The sequence below is a fragment of the Vicugna pacos genome, chromosome 4, assembly GCF_048564905.1.
Source record: "Vicugna pacos chromosome 4, VicPac4, whole genome shotgun sequence".
Classification (NCBI taxonomy): Eukaryota; Metazoa; Chordata; class Mammalia; order Artiodactyla; family Camelidae; genus Vicugna; species Vicugna pacos.
Genome location: NC_132990.1, coordinates 23,011,254 through 23,038,625, shown reverse-complemented (window position 1 = coordinate 23,038,625; position 27,372 = coordinate 23,011,254). Strand labels below are relative to the sequence as shown.

General features: G+C 33.9%; 1 protein-coding gene across 2 annotated transcripts in view; it reads left to right on the top strand.

Moving 5' to 3' along the window:
• Window positions 1–27,372, top strand: part of CNTLN (centlein) — a 245,958-nt gene that overhangs the window by 55,292 nt on the left and 163,294 nt on the right. For both annotated transcript variants that reach the window (XM_006208273.4, XM_072959367.1), the window contains exons 6-8: window positions 9,114–9,247; window positions 15,828–15,990; window positions 26,304–26,498. In XM_006208273.4, the coding sequence (XP_006208335.1) occupies window positions 9,114–9,247; window positions 15,828–15,990; window positions 26,304–26,498 (492 nt within the window). The remainder of the gene's footprint in view (window positions 1–9,113; window positions 9,248–15,827; window positions 15,991–26,303; window positions 26,499–27,372) is intronic.

Below are 27,372 nucleotides of genomic sequence, written 5' to 3'. Positions count from 1 at the left end.
CTCTGTCCTTTAGCTGGTTGCTCATGTTGTGACAGAATATTCCCTTAAATGCCAAGAGGTAAAATAAACAAACAAGTAAATAACAAAATAGCAAAAACACACAGATACAATACAGATCTCTCTCATGGTCTTTGTAGATTAGCTCTTTGCTAGGACTTCTAAAAATATTTATCCAGACTTGCACTGAGCTTAGAGGTCATTCTAAGGTGAAAACTTGGGGTGTCTCTGGACTTTTGTGATTATGCATCTTTCTCTGAACATATGTGTGGATTTCTAAACTCTTCCACATGCATGGGCACTTTTTAATGTCTTAATTTCCCAAAGAATTTCCCACAGCTACTGCTCCCAGTTTATTACTCTACCTTGTGGTATTTTTGAGGCATATTCTTCACTTTTCCAGTCTGTGTTCCCAGTTAAGTCAGGGATAATCATCTTTTAACATTTCCTCAAGTAGCCCCTAGACAAATTAGAGCAGACACATACAATAATTTGCTAGTAAAGTCTGTTCTGCTCTGTCATTTCTCGAAAGATCCCTACTGGGAACATGGGCTACTGCCACTATATTAATTCTGCTGCTTTAATACTCACTGGCTTTAAGATGACCAGTGTGCTACAGATAAGATGCAGAAGGGCAAGTAAAATTTTCATAAATCTTTTAACTGTTTTTTAAGATGCTTTTTTCTTAGTTCAGCATTTTCTTGGTTACTGTAAGCTTTTGAATGCTTTTCAGAATTTTTCTAACATTGATTCTGACTGTTTCTGGTTTCCATGTTTCTGCCAGGGGAGGAGGGCTTGGAGCTGCATATTCTCCATTTTGCTGCTGTCACTCATTGTCTTCATTCATAAAAGATACCTTTACTGGATATAGTATTCTGTGTTGGCAGTGTTTTTGTTTGAGCATCTTTTAAAATATATTTTATTGAAATATAGTAAGTTTACAATGTTGTATCAATTTCTAGTGTACAGCACAATACTTCAGTCATATAGAAACATACATATATTCATTTTCATATTCTTTTTCACCATAAGTTACTACAAGATATTGAATATATAGTTCCCTGTGCTATACAATATGAACTTGTTGTCTATCTATCTTTGAGCATTTTGAATATGTTATCTGTCTCTAGCCTCCATTATTTCTGAAGAAAAATCAGTTGCTAATCTTATGAGATCTCTTGGAAATGAGTCATTTTCTCTTCTGATTTCTAAGAATTTCTCCTTGTTTTTGGCTTTCAGCATTTTTACTATGATGTGTATTTTGGTACATCTCTGTATAGGTAGTACTTGGAGTTTGTTGTGCTTCTTGGATGTGTAGATTAATGTTTTTCATGATTATTGGTTAGTTTTCAGCCATTGTTTCTTTGAGTTTTTTTGTTTTTTTGTTTTTTGGGGGTTTTTTTGTACCTTATTCTCTTTCTTCTCTTTCTGGTAGTTCTGTTATGCTTATGTTAGTGCATTTAGTAGTATCCAGTATTTTTCTGTGGCTGTTAATTTTTATTACTCTTTGATTCTTGATGTATCTTCAGGTTTGTTATTCTTATTCCTTTCAGTTCCTACAATATTCATACATAAATATTGAGCTCTTCTAGTGAGTTTTTTTCATTTTATTGTGCTTTTTAATACCAGAAATTTCACTTGCATGTTTTAAAATAATTTATATCACTTTATAGATATTTTCTATTTGATGAGACATTGTAGTCTTACCTTTTTAAAAAATATGGTACATTATAAAGCATAGTTTTCTTTTATTATTTAAACATACTTATAATAACTTTTTGAAGTCTTTGCCAAGTCTGATATCTGGACCCTCTCATGGGCAGTATCCATTGCCTGCTTCCTCTCCTTTGTATGGATGACACTTTTCTCTCTTTATGTTATAATTTTTTGTTGAAAAATGTACATTTAAAATTATATACTGGGAGCACCGTGGCAGAGTGAAAAGCTACCTTTGTCTTTCCTCTTCTATCTACAACTACTAAAACATCCACAACACAACAAAGATGTGTCTTCCCAACACATAAGAATGCTGGAGAATTTCACATATTTGTACATCTAAAGGTGGGTGGACTAGAACATAGGAAGATGCGAACCAAGGGAACACAGAAGGCATGCCTAAATTCCTGGTCCTCCAGCCATAGCAGCTGAGCCCACAACCTTAGAGAACCTGGCAGTGTACAGGGGAAGTGCTGTACACAACTTTAGCTTTCTGGGTACTGTGGCATGCACAGCCACAGGTAACTGGGCAGCAGTGGCAATGGGGCCTGATACCCCATCCCTAAATCTACCAAAGTACCCATGACTCTGGTCCTTCACACTCACACCTGCAGTGGCAGAGCCCATTAACTTTACAATACTGGACACTGCAGAGGCACGCACAGGACCCTGCTACCCACTGCCTCTTCCCCCATGGCAGTGGCCTGCAACTTAGGATTGCAGACATTAGGGGAGAGCCCACCATCCCAGTGCCCCAGGCAGCAGCAAATGTGACACCAGCAAAAGCAAGGCACCTGTTTCTCTAGAGAGACAAAAAGCAATAATGAAGACATGGGGCCACACCTCTGACAGAGGCAATGGGGGTGAAAAGTGCAGACTCTCAGATATAACCAGAGGCAGCTCAGTAAGAGAAACCTCAGACTTGTGCTATATCGCCACCTACTGGAAATCAAAATAAAGATGTCTAATTTCTAACCTGTTGAATTGTTAGAATCAAGATGAAAGGTGTTCCCTTCTTCAAATGCACTGGCAGAGAAACAAGTTATGAAGCACCATGATAAACCACAGTAACACTGTACCACAAAAAGAAAATTAGAATACCTCAGAAACCAAACTTAAAGTCATAGAATATTGCAATCTGATTAATGGAGAATTCAGGATAGCTGTCATGAAACAACACAAGTAGCTATAAGAAAACTAGAAAGGGAGTTGAATGAGCTCAGGAATAAAATTAATGAACAGAAGGAATACTTTACCAACCAGGTTGAAACTAAAAAAAAAAAAAAACCCCCCCGAAATTCTGGAGCTGAAGATCTCAATAAGTGAGATGGAGAATGCATTAGAAAGCATTGTATACAGAGCAGACCATAGTAAAGAGAGAATTAGCAAGTTCAAGATACTAATCTAAAAATTATACAGTAGAAAAAGAAATGAGATATAAAAATGAAATTCTATAAGCACTGTTCGACTCTTAGGAAGGGCAACATTAGGGTAATGGGTATTCAAGGAGAAGAGGGAAAAGGGAGCACTTATTTAAAGAAATAATGACTGAGAACTTCACAAACCTGTAGAAGGATCTGGATATACAAGTGGGCTAAGAGAATACCTAATTACCTCAATGCAAAAAAACCTTGTCCAAGACACATTATTTAAAATTGTCAGAAGTCAATCACAAAGAAAGAATTTGAAATTCAGCCAGGGGAAAAAAGGATGGTCACTGCATAGGAACCCCATTAGGCTATCAGCAGCTTTCTCAGTAGAGACTCTACAGGACAGGAGGGAGTAGAATGACAATCTCAAAATACTGAAAGATAAATCTGTCACCCAATAATACTCTATCCAGCAAAGTTATCGTTCAGATATGAAGAAGAAGTAAAAATTTTCTCACGCAAATAAAAGCTGAGAGAGTTTATCAACACTCAATCTGCTTCATAAACAATGTTGAAAGGTGCTCCTCTACCAGAAACAAAAAGGCAAAAGTATACAAAAGTTTGAGCAGGTTGATAAATAGATGGACAGAATCAGAAAATTATAACTCTTGTCGGAAGAGGTTTTTAAACACTTTGTTATAGCATAAAGGATAAAGTAGAAAAAATAACAATAGCTACTTCAATTTGGTAACAAACTGACAACATATAAAGGGATAATTCAAGACAATAAAACAGAAAAAGGGAAGAGAAAAAGAATGTAATCCATATAGATCTATGAAGATAGGATACTATAAATGGAAGAAACCTAAAAGGAGTAATTGACAGCAACACAATAATAGTGGAAGACTTTAACACCCTACTTACAGCAATGGATAGTTCATCCATGCAGAAAGTCAATAAGGAAACAGTGGCCTTAAATTAAACATTAGACCAGATGGATTTGATAGATATTAACAATACATTTCATTCTAATGCAGCAGAATACATTTTCTTCTGAAGTGCACATGGAACTTTCTCAAGGTTAGACCATATATTGGAATACAAAACAAGTCTCAAGAAATATAGGAAGATTGAAGCCATATCCAGTATTTTTTCGAATCACAGTGGTTTCAACTACCAAAAAAGCTGGAAAAATCACAAATACGTGGAGAATGAACAACATGCTACTGAGCAAGTGTTGGGTCAACAAAGAAATCAAAGGAGAAATCAAAATTTACTTGAAGACAAGTGGAAATGAAAATAAAGACAAACCAAAATCTGTTGGAGGCATCAGACACAGTACTAAGAGGGAATTTTTTAGCAATTCAGGCCTACCTCAAAAAAACAAGAAAAACCTCAATCTAACCTTACAGCTAAAGTAACTTGGGGAAAAAAAAAGAAAGAAAGAAAAGCCAAGCCCAAAATCAGTAGAAGGAAAGAAATGGTAAAGATCTTAGTGGAAATAAATAAAATGGAGACTAAAAAGGCAAGAGAAAAGATCAATGGAACTAAGAGCTGGTTCTTTGAAAAGATAAAATTGACAAAGCTTTAGCTAGACTCATTCAGAAAAAAAAGACAATGCTCTGGAAAATAAAATTAGAAATTAAAGGGGAGAAATAACAATGGATACCACACAAATACAAAGGATTATAGCAGAATATTATGAACAGCTATATGCCAACAAATTGGTTAACTTAGGAGAAATGAGTAAGTTCTTAGCATCATACAAGCTTCCAAGACTGAGTCATGAATAAACAGAAAATCTGAATAGACCAAATCACTAATACAGAGATTAAAACATTAATCCAAAAAGCTCCCCAGGCCCGGACAGCTTCATAGGTGAATTCTACCAAACATTCAAAAAAGATTTAATGCCTGTTCTCAAACTCTTCTTAAAAATTGAAGAGGAAAGGAATGCTTCCTAACTTATTTTATGAGGCCAACATCACCCTGATACCAAAGTCAGGCAAAACCAACACACTAAAAGAAAATTACAGGCCAATATCTCTGATGAACATAGATGCAAAAATCCTAAACAAAATATTAGCAAGCCAAATAAAACATTAAAAGAATCATCACCATGATCAAGTAGGATTTATCCTAATGATGTCAGGAGGTTTCAACATCCGCAGATCAATCAACATGATACACCACATAAACAAAAAGTATGAAAACCGTATGATTATCTCAATAGATGCAGAAAAGGCATTTGACAAGGTTCAACACCCATTTATAATAAAAACTCTCAACAAAATCTATATAAAAGTAAAATACCTCAACATAATGACGGTTGTAAATGACAAATTACATCTAACATGACACTCAAAGGTGAAAAACGAAAAGCTCTACCTCTAACACTGGGAATAATACAACGATGCTGACTCTTGCCACTCTTATTTCTCATAGTATTGAAAGTCATAGCAAGAGCAATTAGGCAACAAAAAGGAATAAAGAAATACAAATTGGAAAGGAATAAGAAACTGTCACTATTATGGATGACATGATTTTATGTATAGAAAATCATAAAAAACTCCACTAAAAAACTATCAGAAAAAATAAATAATGGCAAAGTTGCAGAGTACAAAATCAACATACAAAAATCTGTTGTTTTGATACACTAACAATGACCTAGAAGAAAGAAATTAAGAAAACAATCCTATTTACAATCACAACAAGAATAAAATACCTGGGAATAAATTTTATTGAGATCAAAGACCTGAACACTGAAAATTATAAGACATTGTTGAAAGAAATGGGAGACACATAAGTTGAAAAATACTGTGTTTATGGGTTGGAAAAATTAACACTGTTAAAGTATCCATATTACCTAAAGCAGTCAACAGATTCAGTGCAATCCCTTTCAAAACCACAAGGACATTTTTCATAGAAACAGAACAAACATTTCTAAAATTTTTATGGAACCACAAAAGACCCCATATAGCCAAAGCAATCCTGAAAAAAAGGAACAAAGCTGGAGGTATCACATTCCATGATTTCAAACTAGACTACAAAATTATGCTAATCAGAACAGCATGATATTGTGAGAAAAAGATCCATAGATCAGTGGAACAGAATTGAGAGCCCAGAAATAAACACATGCATACATGTACAATTAATATACAACAAAGGAGCAATGAACTCACAATGGGAATAGGATAACCTCTTCAATAAATAGTGTTGGGAAAACTGGACAGCCCCATGCAAAAAAATGAAACCAGACCATTATCTCACACCATACATAAAAATCAGCTCAAAATGGATTAAAGACTTAAACATAAGACATGAAACTGTAAAACTCTTTGAGGATACCATAGGAAATAGACTCTTTGACACTGATCTTAGCAGTATCTTTCTGGATATGTTGATTCAGGCAAGGGAGACAAAAGCAAAAGTAAACAAATGGGACTACATCATCCTAAAAAGCTCCTGCAGTCTAATCTAATTAAATCTGGGTGTCTGTAGATTTTTTAAAAGTTGTGGTAAAATACACATAACATAAAATTTACAGTCTTTATCTAAAGTATATAGTTCAGCAGTGTTAAGCATATTCACGTTGCTATGCAACCAATTTGCAGAACCTTTTCATCTTCCAAAAGTGAAACTATTCATTAAACAACTTCCCACCTACCCCCTACCCCACCAACAAGCTCCTGGCATACACCATTCTACTTTCTATTTCTGTGAGTTTAGCTACTCAAGATTCTTCATATAAGTGGACTCATACATTTTTTTTTTTTGTAACTGGCTTATTTGGCTTTCCATAATTATCTCAAGTTCCATCCACAGTGATTCATATGTCAGAATTTCCTTCCTTTTTTTATTGTGGTAAAAAGTACATAACAAAATTTACCATCTTAACCATTTTTAAGTTTACAGCTCAGTAGTGTTAAGTTTATTTACATTGCTGTAAAAGAGAACACCAGAACTTTTTTGACTTGCAAACCTGCAACTCTGTTTATTAATAATAACTCCTACTGATTCCTAACCCTGGGCCTTGGTAACTACCATTCTACTCCATGTATCTATGAATTTGACTACTTTAGATACCTCATTTAAGAGGAATCATTCAATAATTATCCTTTTGTGACTGGTTTATTTCATTTAGTATAATGTCCTCAAGGTTCATCCATGTTGTAACGTGTAACAGGATTTCCTTTCTTTTTAAGGCTCCAGTTTGCTCCATTGTATGTATATAGCATGTTTTGTTTATTCACTTGACATTTGGGTTGCTTCTACTTTACTACTATTAATATGGGTTTATAAATACTTTTACAAGACCCTGCTTTCTGTTCTTTTGAAGATATACCCAGAATTGGGATTGCTGGATTATATGGTAGTTCTGTTTTTAATGTTTTGAGGAACCCCCACATTGTTTTCTGTAGTATTTTTACAGTCCCACCAACAGTGTACAGAAGTTCCAACTTCTCCACCTCTCAGACAACACTTGTTATTTTTTTTCCCTTCCCTTCCCTTGTCTCCCCTTCCCTTCCCTTTCTTCTCATTCTTCATTCTCTCTTTTTCTCTCTTTCTCACTTTTTCTTTCTTTCTTCCATTTACCCCCCACCTACCTATGTATCTATCTTTACTCTTTTTAAGTAAATGTGAATTTAAGAAGTACAGACATACCTTAGAGATATTGTTGGTTTGGTTCCAGACTACCATAACAAAATGAATATTGTAATAAAGTAAGTTGCACAAATTTTTTGGTTTCACAGTGCATATAAATGTTAGGTTTACATTACACGGTAGTCTTTTAAGTGTGTAATAGCATTATGTCTAAAACAACAATTTACATACCTTAATTAAAAATACTTCATTTCTAAAAACTGCTAACCATCATTCTGAGCCTTTAGAAGTTGTATTATTAACATCAAATATCATTTATCACAGATCACCATAACAAATACAATAATAAAGAAAAAGTTTGAAATATTGTGGAAATAACCAAAACATAGAGACATGAAGTGAGCAAATGCTGTTGGAAAAATTTCATCAATAGACTTGTTTGATGCAGAGTTGCCACAAACCTTCAATTTGTAAAAAATGCAGTATCAGTGAAGTGCAATAAAGTGAAACTTGATAAAACGAGATACGCCTGTACTCACAGTGCTATCTTGGCTGAAAGCTAATATTTTTGTCTTTAAAAGATCACTCTTGTTACTACAGGGTTAATATATGAAGTATGGAAGCTTTGCTAGAGTAGATTTCTGGTGCTTGATCTAAAACCTGGTGCTCACTTTTAGAAATAATGAACATATAGTGTATATATGGGCATAGTCTAGTTTTAGGTAAAATGTTCATTTCATACTTTATGAAAATAATTAAAATTAATTTTATGATATATTTTTGAGAAAATATAACATCAGTTTTTAAATTGTTTCAAAACAAAAAAAGATTTAGCAAATTATCAGGAAGAAAAGACCAGTTATGAAGAACTTTAGGTGAAATTTCATCATAGTCAAGAGAATTCAGCATGATCTGAATCTCAAACATTGTAAGATTATTTTGATATTTTTATAGTACCATTTTTTCTTATTTGAGTGTATCTATGTGTCTGCATTTAAATAATGCAGGAAATAATAAAATATGTGCCATTCGTCCTGATTAATGTTGAAATAAATGAGCTCATTTTTTGTTCATGTAATTAACAACTTTTTTATTTTACAATACTTTCTTTTTTATTTTAATTTTAATTTTAATAAGTAAATTTCTATATAGGTTTTCAAGTTTATTTGTTTTAGATTCTTAACTTTCACCAGGAAGTCGTGATAGTTTTACAGTTTCTGAAAAAAAAGTAACCTATGGCTGGTGTGAAAGTTACTGATTGTACTAAAAATTTTATAATTTAATGAAAACAAAAAAGTAAAATTTAAAACCCTACCAAGTTTTCACTGTCATTTTGTACATTATTTAGTTAAATATAACAGACTATTAATTTTATTTATTTGATATTTATTATATTTGATTGTGATAAAAGTACTCTTCTTTTAGGCCTTTGAAGACAGTTTAATTGAAGCAAAGAAAGAAATTGAAGTGTCACAGAGTAAATATAATGCTCTGTCATTACAGTTGAATAATAAACAGACTGAACTTATCCAAAAGGATATGGATATCACTTTGGTCAGGCAAGTATACTCAATCATTAATTTAACATTATAGAAATGTCCTTAATCAGAATGTCAGCATTTTTGTTTATTATCAGCACCCCAAAATGACAACAGTATGTCTTCTGTGAGTACTTATGTTTGTGCATTGAAATTACCTGGAATTGTATATTCATGTATGACTGAAAAATTGTGCTGTACAACAGAAATTGACACAACAATGTAATCTGACTATAACTCAAAATAAATAAATAAGTAAATAAACAAACAAACAAACAAATAAATTTAAAAAAACAAAAAGAAACTACCTGGAGTTATATACACCACACTGGGAATAGTTAACTGGGAAAGTCAGGAGTTTCACAAAATTGGGAAAAGTGTGCTCAAAGATTTCTTTTTTTTTTTTCCAAGCAGGAAGCATCCTGTATTGTTCCTTTCAGTTCTCAGTCTTTTTCTTTTTTTTAACATTTTTTATTGATTTATAATCATTTTACAATGTTGTGTCAAATTCCAGTGTAGAGCACAATTTTCAAGTTATAGATGAACATATGTATATTCATTGTCACATTTTTTTTTCTGTGAGCTACCATAAGATCTTGTATATATTTCCCTGTGCTATACAGTATAATCGTTTTTATCTGTTCTACAATTTTGAAATCCCAGTCTATCCCTTCCCACCCCCTGCCACCTTTTTTATTGAGTTATAGTTGTTTTACAATGTTGTGTCAAATTCCAGTGTAGAGCACAATTTTTCACTTATACGTGAACATACATATATTCATTGTCACATTCTCTTTTGCTGTGAGCCGCCACAAGATCCTGTATATATTTCCCTGTGCTACACAGTACAATCTTGTTTATCTATTATACATTTTTTGTTTCAGTTTTTAACAAGGCTGATGCATTCATTTATTGTTTGCTTCTAAAATTCCTACCTGTGTGTTATATATATAATATTTATTATTATTATAATGAACAATAAAGAGTAATCCAATTTTGACTTTTTATTTTGGTATGTTCTAAGTAGTTTTAGTTTGTGAAATTTTTTTTCTATATCAAAATACTTACTTTTGTAATATTACTCATAAAGTGGAAGTACTTGAAAAACTTGTGTTTTTAAGTATTTTGAAAGATATTAAACTATATATTTTATAATTATCTTTATCAGAAAATAGTGTTTGAATAAATCATAAATATATATACATATACATACATATGTTATACATATATAAACATATATGTATGTATGTATATAAACTTTTACACTTAAGCTATTTAAAATAAATCATACAATTAAAATTTATCACATACCTGTATAAGCACAGTTTCATTCTCTGGTGCTACCCATATAAATATGTCATATATTTATATATGTAATATACTGTATATAAATGTTATGTTTACATATGATATATAATTATAATTAACATCATATATAATTGTGACATATATAAATGTAAATACTTAAATATTTATTTATATATGTATTTAGTGTATTGCAAGATTTATATATCAGGGCAGAATTTTTGTTTGAGTAACAGATTAATATATATTATATATATGTATTTTAAAGCAAAAATCCATTGTGTCACATACCCATAGGGGTAAAGAAAAGTGTAAACTTTACAGATATATAGTGGTTGACTTATTTACTCATGGTATAATTTTTTTTAAGCCAATAGTTTGATGAAGTCAGAAAACTAATTCTGAATAGTAATAGAATCTTAGTTCTAGAAGAAATCTTAAAATTATCATTTATTCCTAGCTTTTCCCCAATAAAAAAGCTTTTAATCTTTGCTTGATGCTTTTAGTTTTTAAGTTTTTCAGTACTTTTTAGGATTTAAAAAAAATTCATATTGTTTAAATTTGTACACTGTTACATATATTTAGTTGAAATTTACGTTTTTGCAATATCCACCCATTTATGTTGGTTCCTTATCTAGAGAATCTGAGACACTCTAATATATACACATTTGGTAGATATGAGATCAGTGTATAAAATTCAGCTGCATTTTCACTATGGCCAAGATGGCATAGTAAAAAGACCCTAAATTCACTTCCTCGCACAAGCACCCCAAAATCACAACTATCTTTACAACAGCCATCAGTGAAAAAGACCAGAACCTACCAGAAAAGATGTTCTACACCTAAAGAAATAAAGAGGGAACCACAGCGAGACCAGTGAGAGGTGGACTTGTGATATAATCAAATTCCATACCCCTCCAGGTGGGCAACCCACAAACTGGAGAATATAGTACAGAGGTTCTCCCACAGGAGCAAGAGTTCTGAGCCCCATGGCAGGCTCCCCAGCCTGGGGGTCTGGCACCGGGAAGACAAGCCTCTAGAGAATTTGGCTTTACAGGCCAGTGGGGCTTAATTGAAGGAGCCTCACAGGACTAGGGCAAGTAGAAACTTCACTCTTGAAGTGAAGTCTCACACATACTGTGACACAGAGCAGAAGAAATAATTTGATAGGCGCCTAGCCGGGGCTTACCTGCTTGTCTTGGAGAGTCTGCTGGAGAGGGAAGGGGCAGCTGCAGCTCATTCTGGGGACATAGACGCTGGTGGAGAACATATTGGGGAACATTTAGCTGCATGACCATTGCTACTGTGGCAGCTGATGTATTGGATCATTAGCTCCAAGACCTGGCCCATTCAAAAGTCTGCAGGTGACAGCGCTGGACACCTCAGGCCAAAAACTAACTGGGTTTTTGGGTTTAACTAACAGCTCCACCCATTAGCAGATGAGCTGCCTAAAGAGTAGGAAGCCCACAGCTGCCTCTGGGCTTGCCCCTAGACATAGCCCAGCCTACCAAAGGGCCAAGACCCAGCTCCACTCACCAGTGGACAGAAACCTCCCATCAGGAAGCCATACCAAGCCTCTAGACCAGCCTCATCTACCAATGTGCAGACATTAGAAGCAAGACAACTACGATCTCACAACTCAAGCCAGACCCTACCCTGGGACCAGGTGGGCCCTAGCCCGGCATACTAGTAGACCGATGCAACCTTCAGGACACCCTGGACCTCATACCCACCTAGACCCAACAATCTGAAACAGGCTCTGAATTGCTAGGCCCTGCAGTCAGGCTCCAGGAACCAGCTGTGACTGCCAGTAGACTGCCAGGATCTGGCTTTACCGCCAGTGGGTGGGCAGTAGCCCCAAAGTCTTTGGGACCCTGACTCTGCCCATCAGTGAGCCAGCACTAGCCCCAAGGGCCCCATAGGGTTCTGCAATCAGTTACCTCGTGACCAGGCCTTGCTAAACAGCAGCCAGCAGCATTTGCACAATGCAAAACCTGACAACCACCCAGATTAAGAGCCTGCCAGACCACCCACATAGGCAGCCCATCACAATAGGACTCACCCAGCCCTCTTAGGGTGAAACCCTGGAGCATATAGCTTGGGTGACAAGAGGGGAATGCACTGCTGGGACACATAGGACACCTCCTACAGAGGGCACTTCTCCAAGGTCAAGAAAGTATCTAACCTACCACATACATAAAAATGCAAGTAGCAACTTAGATAAAATGAGGTAGCAAAGGAATGTGTTTCAGACAAAGGAATAAGAAAAAACCCCAGAAGAAGAACTAAGTGAAGTAGAGATAAGCAGTCTACCTGAGAAGGAGTTCAGTGTGATAATCATAAAAATGATCAAAGAACTCAGGAGGAGAATGGATACACAGAGCAGGAAGTTAGAAGTTTTTAACAAAGAGTTAGAACAAAGAGTTAGAAAATATAAGAAACAACTCAAGAGAGATGAAGAATACAATAACTGAAATAATATATACCATGGCTGTGTATTGTATCCTAATCTGGAAGTGGTACAAGGAGACAAATGTGCTAGGCATGCAGCTGGTTGACCTCAAGTGATAGAACCACATGAGCTGTATAGATATTATAGGCTGAAGTGGTAGTTAATAGTATGAGGCAGAGCATGGGACTGAGAGTGGCAGGTGACACTGAATCTGAAAAGGTATATAAGGTGTATCTAATATAACAATAAATATTTAATAGGCTATAGGAACTATGCTAGGTGCTCTCTTTATAGCAATGAGCAAAAAAGTCCCTACCTTCATAGAAGTTTTTATTATCTCCACATCTTTGCTTTCTATTGAGATAACTCAAAGAGGTGAACTTATTTCTTTTACTTACATTTTCGAGACCTTACTTAGGTCTAGAAATTATAGGAATATAATTTCTATAACTATAATTATATTCCTATGATTCCTTCAGTAACTCCTACTGAGGTATACTTTCCTTCTGAATATGCACAAGGAAATTTCTTTTTTCTTAATTCTAAGTACTCCTTTTAAATAAGTCCTGTTTCTTTTTCTTTACTCATTTTCAAGTGAAGAAAGGTCTACACAAATTCAGTGTTTTCCAGTGGTCCAGATCTGTGAGTTTCCAAAGCCTAGTTTGTTGTTTACTTTTGATACTGGTCAAGTTCCACTTTCATATTTATGACATTGTACATTTCATCTCATCTAGTTTTCAAAGAGTGCTGTGAGGAGACACATAGAAAGAAACATACCTACATAGTATAAAATTATGCTTCCATTCCACTCACTGAGATGAGAGTATGCTCAGAAAATAGCAGAAGACGAGAGTAAAGAATATGCTTTTCCCTTGGTTGATTTTTAATTCCCAAGTGTCTCATATTATGAGCACCTCCCAACTCCTGTGTGTTTCTTCTGATTAAAGATATATTTTGTTCTAAATGACCCTTAAATCCAAGCCAATTACTGGTTCTGGCCCTCTCTTTAAGAAATAATATCTTCTAGCATTGCAAGAGAAATATGTTTTCTGTGTTTTGCATTGTATTAGATGATGGTATGTTGTATTTTCACCACGTCCCCTTTCTAAATGCAACATTTGCTTAGTTCTCCTGGCTAACATGTGTCTTGACTATTATGCTGATGGAATTTTATTCTACGTCTTTTGCTGATCTCCTTTGATAATTCATGCCAGTATTATTCTTAAAAAATGGCAGTACTCAGCAAGCATCATTACTATAGGTCTCTTCTCTCCTTTTTCTTGTATTACATTTCCTCCAGGCATTGTGCCATTATTGATTCTCTTCTTTCTCTTCCCCCATTTTTGGACTATTATTATCTGCAGGTTTCAGTTTTTTTGCATAATTACAGGAAAAAGTGTTATAGTCTGAATGTTTGTGTCCATCCAAAATTCATAGGTTGAAATTCTAATGCCAAATGTGATGGCATTAGGAGGTGGGACCCTTAGGGAAGTGCTTCCATTGTAAGGGTAGAACCCACATGAATGGGAATAGTACTCATGTCAAAAAGACCTCCCAGAGCCCCCTAGTGCCTCCCACCATGTGAGGATGTAACATGAAGTCTATGACCTGGAAGAGGGCCCTCACTTGACTATGCTGGCACTCTGATTTTTGACGTCTAGCCTCCACAACTATGAGAAATAAATTTCTGTTTTTTGTGAACTGCTTAGTCTGTGATACTTTGTTACATCAAAAGGATTAAGACAGATGATATATGTACATGTATCTGTGTGAGTTCAGAGGTTGCTGTTGTGTCTGGAGAACATTAATATTCTACACCTCTGAAAAAGCAGAGCTCATTTGTCCCATATTAATATACATCCACCTTCAAGAACTGCGTATCTTTTTTGTTTCTTCTGTTTTTTAAGTTTTATCTTATGTGATTGAATCACTAGATTGAGGTTATAGGTAAAGTTCCATTAAATAATAGTCTCCAAAATATATAAAAATAGTCTCCAAAAACAGTCTCCAAAATATACTATAAAGTATATTTCTGTGAAATACATCTCTGTAAATATTTTTCCCTTCAAGTTGATTTTATGAAATATTTTCCAGTTTTGTGTGATCTGTATCACACAGGATTCACCACTACAGGAATCTGGAAACCTCTATCCCAGAGGTGTGGTTTTGTTAGACCTTAGTGCCATCAGTACTATCACCACAATTCATTTGACCTCCTACTTACGAAGTTCACGCCGGGTGGGTTGGAAGGACTGATTTCACGTTGTATTGCTCTCTTGCCTTCTGACTTGTTTGCTTCATCATTTCCTTCAAGCTGGATTAGAGGAATCACAGGGATCCCAACCCAGGTTGCTTTAAGGAACTTTAGTGATTTAAGAAACTTTGGCTTGAAAAGTTAATTTGCCTTTTGGGATTCTTTTTAATACTTACAAATAGTTCCATATAATATAAAATGAAAGGTTGAGTTACCCTGTGTTCAGAACTGTCTGCTAAGTATTGTTGGCATCAGTGCTCATCAATTCATGGAACTGAAGTTTAACTTAATTTCAGTAAGAAGGTGGTACTATGTCTGTATATCTAGGATTTTTATTAATATCAAGCTATAAAAGAAAATTGATAAGTATTTGGCTTTGAAAGTCATAGTAGTACTATCAGTACTTTTTAGGTGTATGTGATAAATATTAAATACTTTGTATGTTATTTCTCTTATTAATATGTTTGCTACAGTAAAAAAATAATAGATGAAAAAATTCAAAGCCGATCTATAACCTTAGATGAACACAATTATTTAACTGAGATGATCTTTATGCATGCTTCTCCCTATTTATTGCTTGCTTTGCACAGGAAAGAGTTGCAGGAGCTGCAGAATCTTTATAAACAGAACAGTGCACATACAGCACAGCAAGCAGAACTGATCCAGCAACTTCAGGTTCTGAATATGGACACACAGAAAGTGCTGAGGAACCAGGAAAATGTTCATACAGCTGAGAGTATATCATATCAAAAAGTATGCTTTTATTTTGTCATAAAAATGTAAATTTATATGTATGAGCTTATAAAAATATATAGAATTCAAATTTTCACATTTCACCATTTCTTTATGTTGTTTCTTCAAAATTAAAAATGAAATATGATTCAGTCTGATAATATCTAGAATCATGTGCATTTTCTTTATGCGGTTGTTAAAGCTGAAACATTTTAAATATATATGCAAATTTATCCTGTAGGATATTGTTTTTATAAACTGGAGTTTCGATACTACTATGAAATACACTAGGACTGTAGCGTCCCAACCAGGAAGGATTTGGGGAATGGGATTATTCAGCCTTCTATAATGAAAACTTATCTGTCAAGTATAATTTTACTTTATGACCTAAAGCAGTCTTTTATTATGGAATTTGTGCATTATTTTATTGGTAAATCTGCACAAACACAAATAGGTATGTTGATGAGGTCTTCAGGATCAATATTTTCCAAGGATTTTCCCCTCTTTATTTTTGTGTGTTTCTTTTAGTAGTCATTTTACTTTACACTTGTTTTAGGAGCTTCTCAAGAAGGCGTACCAGGTATTCTGACTGACTCAGCAGCAATAATTATAGCTAGTGATTAAAAAAACACTTACTGAATTCTTTATGTTTTGTGTAGTGTACTAAGTTATTTATAGAAGTAATTTACTTTCTACATAGGTCAACCATATGAGATTGATGTTATTTCCTCTTAGTAACTGAGGCAGCCAAGGCTGAGAGAGGTTAAAAAGTGAAATCTATGTTATATGGGGTTTTTTTCTGTTTAAACTTACTCTTCTCCTAAAGAAGCACTATGAAAATTCAACATCCATAAATAATATGAAATAAATAACTATTAAGTGAACTTTAAGCACATGTTTTTAAATGATGCTTTGGAACAGTGATTTTTCAACGTAAATTCTGTGTTCCCTTCAAGTTTCCCCAGGACTTGGATGATACCAAGCATTAGGGCAGTGCCTATCCTCTCCACTTTGAATAAAGCAGCTCTATCTTTTTGTTTTATACAGTGGGGTTTCTTGTTATGCTTTTGTTGCTAAACCAGACTCCACCGCTAAAATGACTTGAGAAACTGGACCTTACTAATAACTTTAATTTTTTTCTCTTTTTTACTTGTATATTTATTTAACTCAAACATTTCTCCCTCTGTCTTAATTTTTGCTTGAAACTCCCCAACCCATGACAATTTATATTAAAATGTGACTTATGGCTGCTTGTTATTAACGTTCATAACTCTTTTCTCTCATGTGCTGATACTTTTTCTATTTCTCTTCTCAGCAAGAAAGAACTTGGTAAGGTGAAAGAAAAAGACAGTATTTCCCTTGGTGTTTCCCTTTTCAGTCTTTTATTCTAAGATTCCTTTTACAGCCTTGATTAACCCAAAATTTAAGATAAATTGTTTCAGCCTTAATTCTGCTTTTTGGTTGATTCTTAATAGCCTCTGCAGAGAGCAGCCATCTTTTTTATAATCTACCTGAAGACTTTTATAGATTTACTATCATTTCAAGCAACTGAATACTTAAACATTTTTATTTAAAGTGATTGTCACCAAAGTGGTACATGCCTGTTGTGGTAAATTTTCAAATAATACAGACTGTATAAAAAAATTAATTTTTCTGCTCTCCTGCCTGAAGCCCTTGCCCCAGACGTTCCACTCTTAGTATTTGACAGTATATCCTAGAGTTCTTCTAGGAAACAGAGTATTTTTAAATTACTTCTTCTTTTTTTTAATTATACAAAAATTACATGAATATGTTGTTATAGAAATTGAAATGATAGAGAAGTACTGATAATGCTAATCTAACAGAGTTGTGTTCCATTTTACTCATCCCAGTTCATTTCATTCCCCTCCCCAGGGGTAATCATCTGAGTAGTTACTTCAGCCCTTTTCCATGCAATATATACTGTGTGTTTACATACATGCATATCACACATCTAGGCATCTGACTTTTTAATATTAATTAATTTATCCTATATTTATTTTTTTACTTTTTTAGAGTTACATTTATGTTTTTTAGAGTTACATTAATATGCCTTGGGTATATTTCCATGACTGTACGTATAGCTCTTGCTCTCCTCCTCCTCCTCATCCTCCAACAGAAACGTATGAAGTACAGGTGGATTTACCAGAGTGTAAGTTGATGATTACTAAGCACTCCCTCCCCAACTTTTTGTTATTATAAACTTGCCTACAGAAGGAGGTGTTCCCCATCTCTCCTATAGCATTAATTTTTCACTACTGGATCATTCTCTTGCTAAAGAGTAGGTTATCGTCTCACACAGGAAAGAATTCAAGAGCAAGCCATACTGAAGTGAAGGCAAGTTTATTTAGAGAGATACACATACCATAGACAGAATGCAGTCTGTCTCACTTACCAGCAACACTTGTCACAGTTGATGGCGCTCTCCCTTAAAACACTTTTTTTCCTCCTTGTTTGCAGCACATCACAATTGTGTGGTTTTCTTCCTTCAGTTTCTAGCTGTTCCTTTTCTGGTTTTTGTTTTTGTTTTTGTTTTTGTTTTTTTACCTCGTCTTCTTCAGTTGGCCTGTCCTCTAAATGTTAAAATGTTCCAAGCCAAAATCTTAGGCACTCTTTTTCCTCTGTTCAAATTCATACACTAGGTGATTTTATCCTCCCACCTAGGCTTTCAAAATCATGCTATCTATATGCTGTTGACTCCCAAATTTGATTATCTACTTTGGATGTCTTCCTTGAACTCTAGGAAAGTATATCTAATTGCATACTTAGCATCTCTTAACTTGGATGCCTAAAGGGCATCTCAAACTTCACGTGTTTTAAACTAAGCTATGTCAGTTTTGCCTTCACCATGTGTATGGAATCCTACTACTACTCACCACCCCTGCTGTGACCACTAACTTGTATTACCTGAATGATTACAAGAGTTTCCCACTTTGATTCTTTGCTCCTGACCTTACTCCGTTTGAGTTCATTCTCAGCATAGATGCCAGGATGTTCTTGCTGAAACTTCGTAAGTCAAATCAAGTCACTCCTCTCTTCAACTCCTTCCATTGGTTTCCTGTCTCATTTAGTAGAAGCCTAAGTTCTTACTATAATCTGTGAGACTACACGATCTGGCTCCGCATTACCTCCCTGGTCTCATCCTTGCGTTCTCTTCTCCTTAGTCCCTCCACTTCAGCCACATTTAACTTTTTCTCATTCAACATACCAAGTATTCTGCAACCTCAAGGTCTTTGCACTTGCTTCCACTGCTTGGTATCTCTTAACCCACTTGTCTGCATAGATGACCTTTTTACCGCCTTTACTCTTCACCTCTCAGAGCTTAAAATCTTGTTGATAGCAGACAGTAAATAGGAGGTGTAAGAATGATATATATTCTAATAGTAGCAGGATGTATGGGAATATAGCTGGAGCAGGTTTCTAGGTTAAGGATAAAAAAATGACTCTCCATAATGAAATGATGTCAGTGATGTTTATTCTAAGATAAGAAGACATCAGTGAGACAAATTTGTTTCTCATAACTCCTCTATATGAACTCTAGCTGAAACCAGAATTCCCTAGTGACTGCACTAAATTTGGAGAGGTAGAACTTATATATTCCTATTTGGACAACTTGTCATATAGCCTGAACTTTGATTAGGGATACTTTTTGAAACCACATAAACCTATCCCCAAGATCATCCACTCCAAGAATCATTATCTGTAATGAGGGATATGATGACAATATGTTGTGCTTATGAATATCATGGATGCAAAAAGGAAAAAAAAAGTAAACAAATCTCCTGCTTTAGAGAACTGGCTTGCTTTTCCTTGTATTGCTCTATTTTTTGGTTCTCTTTTTCTCTTCACTTTGAACTCCCTTTTCTTTCTGTTTGTTCTTCAGAAGTTGCCTCTCAAGGGGCAGGAGGTTGGAGGGGAGAACTTCACTGATTTTTAATTTGATACTCATTCTGAAATGGTAATTCTCATTGTAATATTTTAATTTTGATGTTATTTTAGATCCTTGTAGTTGTTAATGAAGTTTTCATTGGTATGTTTAACTGGACTTAATTCAAAAGTCCTTGAGTATTTATTTACATTATAAATTTTGCCTGCAGTTAGTAGATATTACAGTTAATGTTTCTTTGGTAATCTACGTACAAATAGTTACCCATAAAAACACAGGAAAAAAAACCTTTGTAATTCCATCTCTCAGAGGGAAATACCATTAACATTTTGAATATTTCCTTTCAGATTTTTAAATACATTTTAACATATCTGTGAAGAGCCTAGTATCTCTCAATTCACATTATATTAAAACAATATCACAACATACAACTATTTTGGAAATAGTAATATAATTTATTTAACCATGTTTTCATTGTTGATCACATATGCTGTTTAAATATTTCACCATTGTAAATAAAGCTGCAATAAATATCTCTTTCATGTCAGTTTAGACTATTAGTGTTAGTATTAGAGAATATTGAACATGTATACACACACACTCACAGATATCCCCAGGAAACAATTCTTTTTACGAAAAAGCTAGTGACATTATATTAATTTTGTGCAAGTCACTCTTAATTAGTTCATACATAAAGATAGCCTGTTTAAGTTATTAAATTGTAAGAAAACACAAGGGATAATGGAGTTTGAAGGAGACCTGCCTACCACATGAAAAATGATCAATAAATGTTAAGTTATTGAACTTTGGGGACTTATGTACAACACTATCCCATTTAATATAATAATGCAATTTAAAAATCATAGATGTTTATCTGAATTGTTGTAGTATTTTTTAACTTTATAGGCATATATTTCTGTCTTAATTTAAAGATTATTCTAGTCCATTTAATTTTTAACTATTTGGCTGAGTAGGTTCTGGAGTGGTATAAAAATGTGGAAGAACTAAGAATACAACTTGGAAGTCCTTCCAGTTGGAACATAATCATAAATAAAGAATATAAAATTATATGATAAACCAGGGAGAATCTGTGTTTACATTTTCACACATTATTTTAAAAATATATTATTTAAGCTGAGATACAAATATAAGTCACCTCCACCAACCAAATAATAATAATGGTTAATATTTATTTGAGCTATTGTATATCAGCCCCTGGGAAAGGGGATTTTGCCTCATATTTAAGCCCCACGTCAACCCTGTGTGATATATTATTACTGTCTCTTATTATTTTGTAGATCAAGTAACTGAGGCTTAAAGTCAAATAGCTACCAGATGCTAGAATTCAAATCTAGATAATCTTTTTTTTAATTGAAATGTAGTTGATTTAATATGTTTTTAGGCATACAGCAAAGTGATTCAGTTATACATGTATACACACACACACATATATATTCTTTTTCAGATTCTTTTCCATTATAGGTTATTTTATAAGATATTAAATATAGGTCCTTGCGCTAAATCTAACTAATCTTGAATCCAGAACCCACAATGCTAAACTCTTGTTATAAAGCCCACAGTGCAATTCAGTTATACATGGAGTAATGTGGACTTATCCTTAAAGGGTTCTGTAAAGATTCTATAAACTTACATTATTCATTTTACTCAAAATTTTTTCAATACTCAATAACTTTTTATGTTGGGAAATGTATCTTGATGTCTTAAGTTAAATGTTATTCACAAAATTCAATTGCATTCTTTTTGGTGAAAGGGAAGCCCAGCATGATACCATCCTTTGTGAAGAGAGCCCCATCATTATTCTTCAGCCATTGTTTCCCTGATAGTACAAATTTGTTTTTTTCCATTTTTCTACAGCACTACAGTTTTTAACTTCTTGAGCTAGAGATTTTTTTTATTAGACTTCCCTCTTCCCCCCCCACCCAAAAATGTATCAGTTGTGGACTTCAGGATTTTTATATTTGGGAATGGTCACATTACTTTATTTATCATATATAAACAGTATGCTACTGTTCAGACTTCCAATGTTCATTTACACCAAATTATTCACCTTAATCCTAGAGCATTTTACTTAGTAGTTGTCTTTATTCTTCTTCCACGTGTATTTTTCCAGGTATTTTAAAATAAATTTGAGTAATCCAGTAGTCCTTGCAACAACGAGATGAAATTGTTTACTTACTAATTAAGATTTGCAAATCTTTTTCAAATATAACGAACATAAATGAATTTTATCATTTCCAAATAATAATCAGGCTTAGCTTTAAGATATGGGGGAGTTGAAATAAAAAAATATTACGTTAATAGTTTCTCTGATTCTACTAAGTTTACTTTTTTAAGAGTTAGGTTTTCTTAGTTTACTGTTTCTGATCGAGTTTCTGTTTCTTCCATCCTCTTCTCATAGTTCTCCTTTCTACCTTCTTTTTCACTGTCCTATTTCCTTTCCCTTCTCCCATTTAGTAAGCTGATTTATATCATAATATTCATTTCATTGCCTGAAAAGATAAAAACAGTTACCCTCAGTGGTAGGATGAGGGGAATGAGGAAGGGAGACAAAGGTGAAGAGAGAAAACAAAAGATTTTTGAGCACAAGAATAAGGTGAGTCATATTTTCCTCAAGGTCTCTGTAACAAATCATTAGCCTCCTGCCCAAAACTACCTACCAGATAATGTAGAGGGCTCCTCTAGAAGAGAAGCACCCATTAAGAGAAATAAAAATAAGCTAGTGTATTTTCTTCCTCTGAGCATGCTGTGGCCTTTTATGTAAGTTTTAATAGTTTTTCTCCCTTTGCCTGTTATTTATATACATGTGTGTGATTTAAATATAGATGGGAATTGTGTCAGCATTTACAACTGCTAGACTATCTAACATGTTTGGGTTACTAAATATGTATGTTATCACCTTTTGTTCTATTTAGTGACAGTTACATGGCACAGTAGTATCAATGCAGGAAACTAAGGAGTTAGGTTATACATCCTTTTAATTTAAACTGCATGTTAAATCAGATTCTTTGCTTCTCGTTTTTATGCTATAAACAAATAGAATTTTCACTTTTAAAATTTATCATCTCAATCAGAGTGGCAAATAGTATGCTTTTTCACTAATATGGAAAATTTTATCCTTTAAACAAATTAGTCATTGGGTCACAGAGCATATACTTTTTCAAAATTGTTTAGGTAAATAATATGTAATCTTGTTCCTCAACACTAATAAAAATATGACATGAATACTTCAGGCTAAGCCCCTCAAAGTTAAAGGTCTTGGAGTTTGGGGTGATATTTCTGGACATAAGTTGCTTTCTGTCGCCTAGGGATCCTCTTAATGTCTTTTCACTTTAATATCTTCAACAAAAAAATAAACAGGTAGACTAGTAAGCATAATAAATTAATTTAGGGATTTTAAGGGCCAGAATCTTGCAAAAGATTCTGGCCTGTTCCAGCTATTTGGACTGTTAGAGGAAAGAAATTGTAAAGTGCCTCTCTGAAAACAATTGTGATAAGTCAGGATGCCTAAACCTATACAGATGAATGAATTTGTTTCCTTACCTGATTTACTCACTTGGGAACTATTTTTTAACTCACTCGACTATTATTAATGGGATGAGAATAACATGGTCTCTAGCCAGGGGGCTTGGAACATCCTAAACCTTTGCCTCCTTACAAGAGCTCCTAGAGAAACAAACATTCTGTTATCCTGAGGCTTTGTCACCAAAAATATAGAAAAAATAAAAATAGACAGACAATCTCCTTGAAGGCTTTTCTAGCCACATTTACTGGTGGACCAGGGCCTAAAATTAAAAATGGCTGAAGGGTTGCCTTTGCTTTCTTTAAGTGCACAGCTGAGTGGTCTGACTGTTATTAAATAAGTGAAGTCCAATCAGCCATCATAAAAATAGGCAGGTAGGAGATGTATATTTGGAATAAGAACTAAGGCATAAAAGAGAGTTTGTCCCAATCCACGGAGTAAGACTGGTTGAGATCATCTGTTTCAGACTTTTTCAGTTCTTTTTTACCAACTGCCAGAAGGATGGGTATTTTCAAAGAAAGAGTTTGCCTCAGTGTCAGAGTTGCATACCCAGTCCTATGAGATCAAGCCAGGGCAACTTCTGAAGAGGAAGTACAACTGCATAAATTGAATGGCAGAGAGAGCCAAGTAGAGAACATAAGAAGAGAACTGTTTTTATGGAATCAGAAAAGAAGGGAGAGAAGAGAAGAAAAGAGACATTAAAGTAGAGACTTCTTCCATGAAGGAATAGGCACAGGAGCCTTACATCTGTGAAGGAAGATCCCAAGACATGACACCCAAGAGAAAAGTATACTGCATCCTTGGCACTAAATGGCTAGTTAATTGGTCTTCATTCCTGATGGTGCACTATCATTATGCCTGTACTTCGGGCAATGGGAGGGAAACTGTGGGTTTTTCTTTGTCAATACTTATTACTGTTCATGGGATTCTCAAATATTTGAAATCCGTATGTTCTTTTTTAAAAATATTTTTATTGAGGTATAACTTGAAAACTATACATTTTTTAATAATATTGTGGTCTGTTATTTTCCTCCAAAGATTTCTACTGATTGGGTAAAAACTGGTTAATATTATAAAGCATATAAATAAGACAGAAAGAAGGTTAAATAATTTTTCAACTGAAAAGTGACTCTATATGCTATTCAACACTCATCCTAGCTTCAGTTCTCTCTAGTCAACTTAGCTCTTGTCTCCAGGTTTTGCTTCTTTTCTACCCTGAACTCAATCATGAAAGCAGCAACACAGCACAGATAAGTCACTGTAAGGCCCCTTCATTGTTCCTCAAAGCTGTCAGGTTCCTACTGTCACTTCCCTCTAACAATATCCAATAGTATCAGCTGTGGAAAGGACACTGGATATACTCCCTGGTATAAAGATAATTGGAAGGGAAAGTACAAGTTTATGTCCTGCAGTTCTTTATAAATCATAAAGACGACCTTTCTTTTATAAAAAAAAATTTTTAGACTTTGGCTGTAAAGTGAAATGGATTATTTAAAGTGTTTATAGTAATATAGAGGTATAATCCCGTACAGAAAATAAAAAGTATAATGAACTAATTGTCAGAGGATTGATTTGAGGGTCATGTTTTTATGACAAATTATGATATCTGAAAGAAAGTTTTAAAAAAATTTCACAAGCCTTTTTTATTTTAAAATTAAAACAATTAAATTATAGCATACAAACAGAAAAGTACTCTGACAACTTACGTGTAGTTAAGTTTCTTCCCATAAGGCAAGAATAACTAATGGAAGATTCTCCCTGTCTTCAATTGAATGAGGAAACCTAAAAACCTGCTGTATGAGCAACGTAATTTTGAGATTCTACCCTTGGGAATTTTTCTCTTTTTTTGTAAGATCTCTATCTCATTATTAGCCTTTTTTTTTCTTTTTAAAGCAAATCTTAATTCTTGGGTCACATTCCCAATGTCATCAGCAAATATATATATGGATTTTTTATGAGAATCAGTTACCACAAATTGAATTATGCCTCATTAAATCACAATCCTAAGTTAGGATGAAAAATCACCAAGTAAGTTAGTGAGTATTAGAGGAATACCATTGTTTACCATGTATGATTCTCTGCATGACACCACTTACATACCATATACTGTCTCACAGTATTGATAAACCCTATTTTTAAATTTAATTAATGTTGCCTTGACTTAAAAAATTAAAATTATCTATCATGCCATCAGAATACTGATTCTGTTTTATCACTCTTTTCAAGATCTTCAGTGATTCCCTGTTGCCTACAGGAACAAGTCCATCTTCCTTAATCTGGCATTTAGGAGTCTTTACCTTCTATCTGCAGTCTTATTGCCTGGTTTTGTCTCTTATTATCTCTTCTGCAGCTCCTCCCCTACTGCAGGTGTAGATGCTTATTTATACGAAGTGGGAATATATCAGTCAGCCTTAATGAACTCTCAGTTTTTCTTTTTCTTCTTTCAAATGTATATATTGAATCCAATTAGACTGATATATATCTTATACTCCCTTTCTGTTTCTTCCTTCTTAGAATGACTTTTTGTTTTCAGTCATTTTCTGTAATACCATCATGGCTCAATTCAAGTCCTTTCTTTTCATGAAGCCCTCTAAGATTAATATAGCTAGCTTAAAATGTTTATAGCTTTCTTAGAAATTTATCACACTTTTTCCTATATTATAATGGGCAATAAAACATACTGCCTTTTTAACATCAGTTGGAGTTTTATATTGATATTTGATTATATCATGTAGTTTTCCATGTGTATTGTTTTTCCTCTTAGACTATTAAAATAATGGGAGGACAAGGATTGTGCCATACATAGATCTCATATATATGATATATATATATACAGACATAACTATTTTATTGATTATTAATAAATTTGGATATATTTTTTCAAAACAGCTTTACAATGAGTTACATATTTGTTTTGAAACCACAAAATCAAGTGAAGCTATGCTCCGACAAAGTGTTGTTAGTCTTCAGGATCAGCTATTTCAAAGAGAGCAAGAAAATGCTAAATTAAAAGAAAAGCTTCAGGAATCACAAGGAGCACTCTATCCTTTACCTCAAGAATGTGATTCAGACCGCTCAGAACAGGTGAGAGACACTTTCTAAAGCTGTTATCCAGTATAATACCATATTAAATCATCTACAACTGACTAAAACAAAAAAAATTTTAAATAAATTTGCATACGTTAGAATGCGTGTCAGATAAACTTTTGCACTGTGCTTTTTTTTGTACACTCTGTAGACATGGATATTATATATAATATGAATTCATAGAGAAATGCGTGTAGAAATACAGGGTCTATCTGGTATAGTCACTGGGATGAAACATTTGACTGATACATGATAATGAAGAGAAAATTAATAATTTTGAGACTTTTTATTAAATGGGCTAATAGAATGAAAAGAGTATTGAATAGAAAGTCTTATAAAGTATTTGCCATAATTCCTGGTATATGGTAATTAATATCGTTTAGTCCCAGTTCTGCCACTTCCTTAACATATGATTTTGGAGTTTCTACCTATTTCCTGTGCTATTAAGTAAGACAGTATAGATATATAGATAAATATGCAGGTTCAGGATTCAGATAAACTGGGGATCAAATTATAGCTCTGCCTGTGAGCTTTGTGAACTTGAACAAATTTCTTAGCCCTTTCAACCAAAGTTTCTTTACAAATAAGGTGTTGATATTAGTGGTATCTTTGTCATAGAGCTTTGTGAGGATTGATGAGATAATGCATGTCAAGAAAATGCAGAGCTTGTCATATAGAGAATATTTAGTGGTACCTCTTCAAGGTAACTTTCAGCTTTAAATATAAAAAATTATAAAAATCCTATACCTATTCCTATAAATTTATTTGTTTTTAAGGGACTCAGCATTTCTTCAAATTTTAACATTAATTTTAATTTTAAGAAATGAAATTAATAGAAGAATGATCCTTTAACAGTAATTTTTCAACCCAG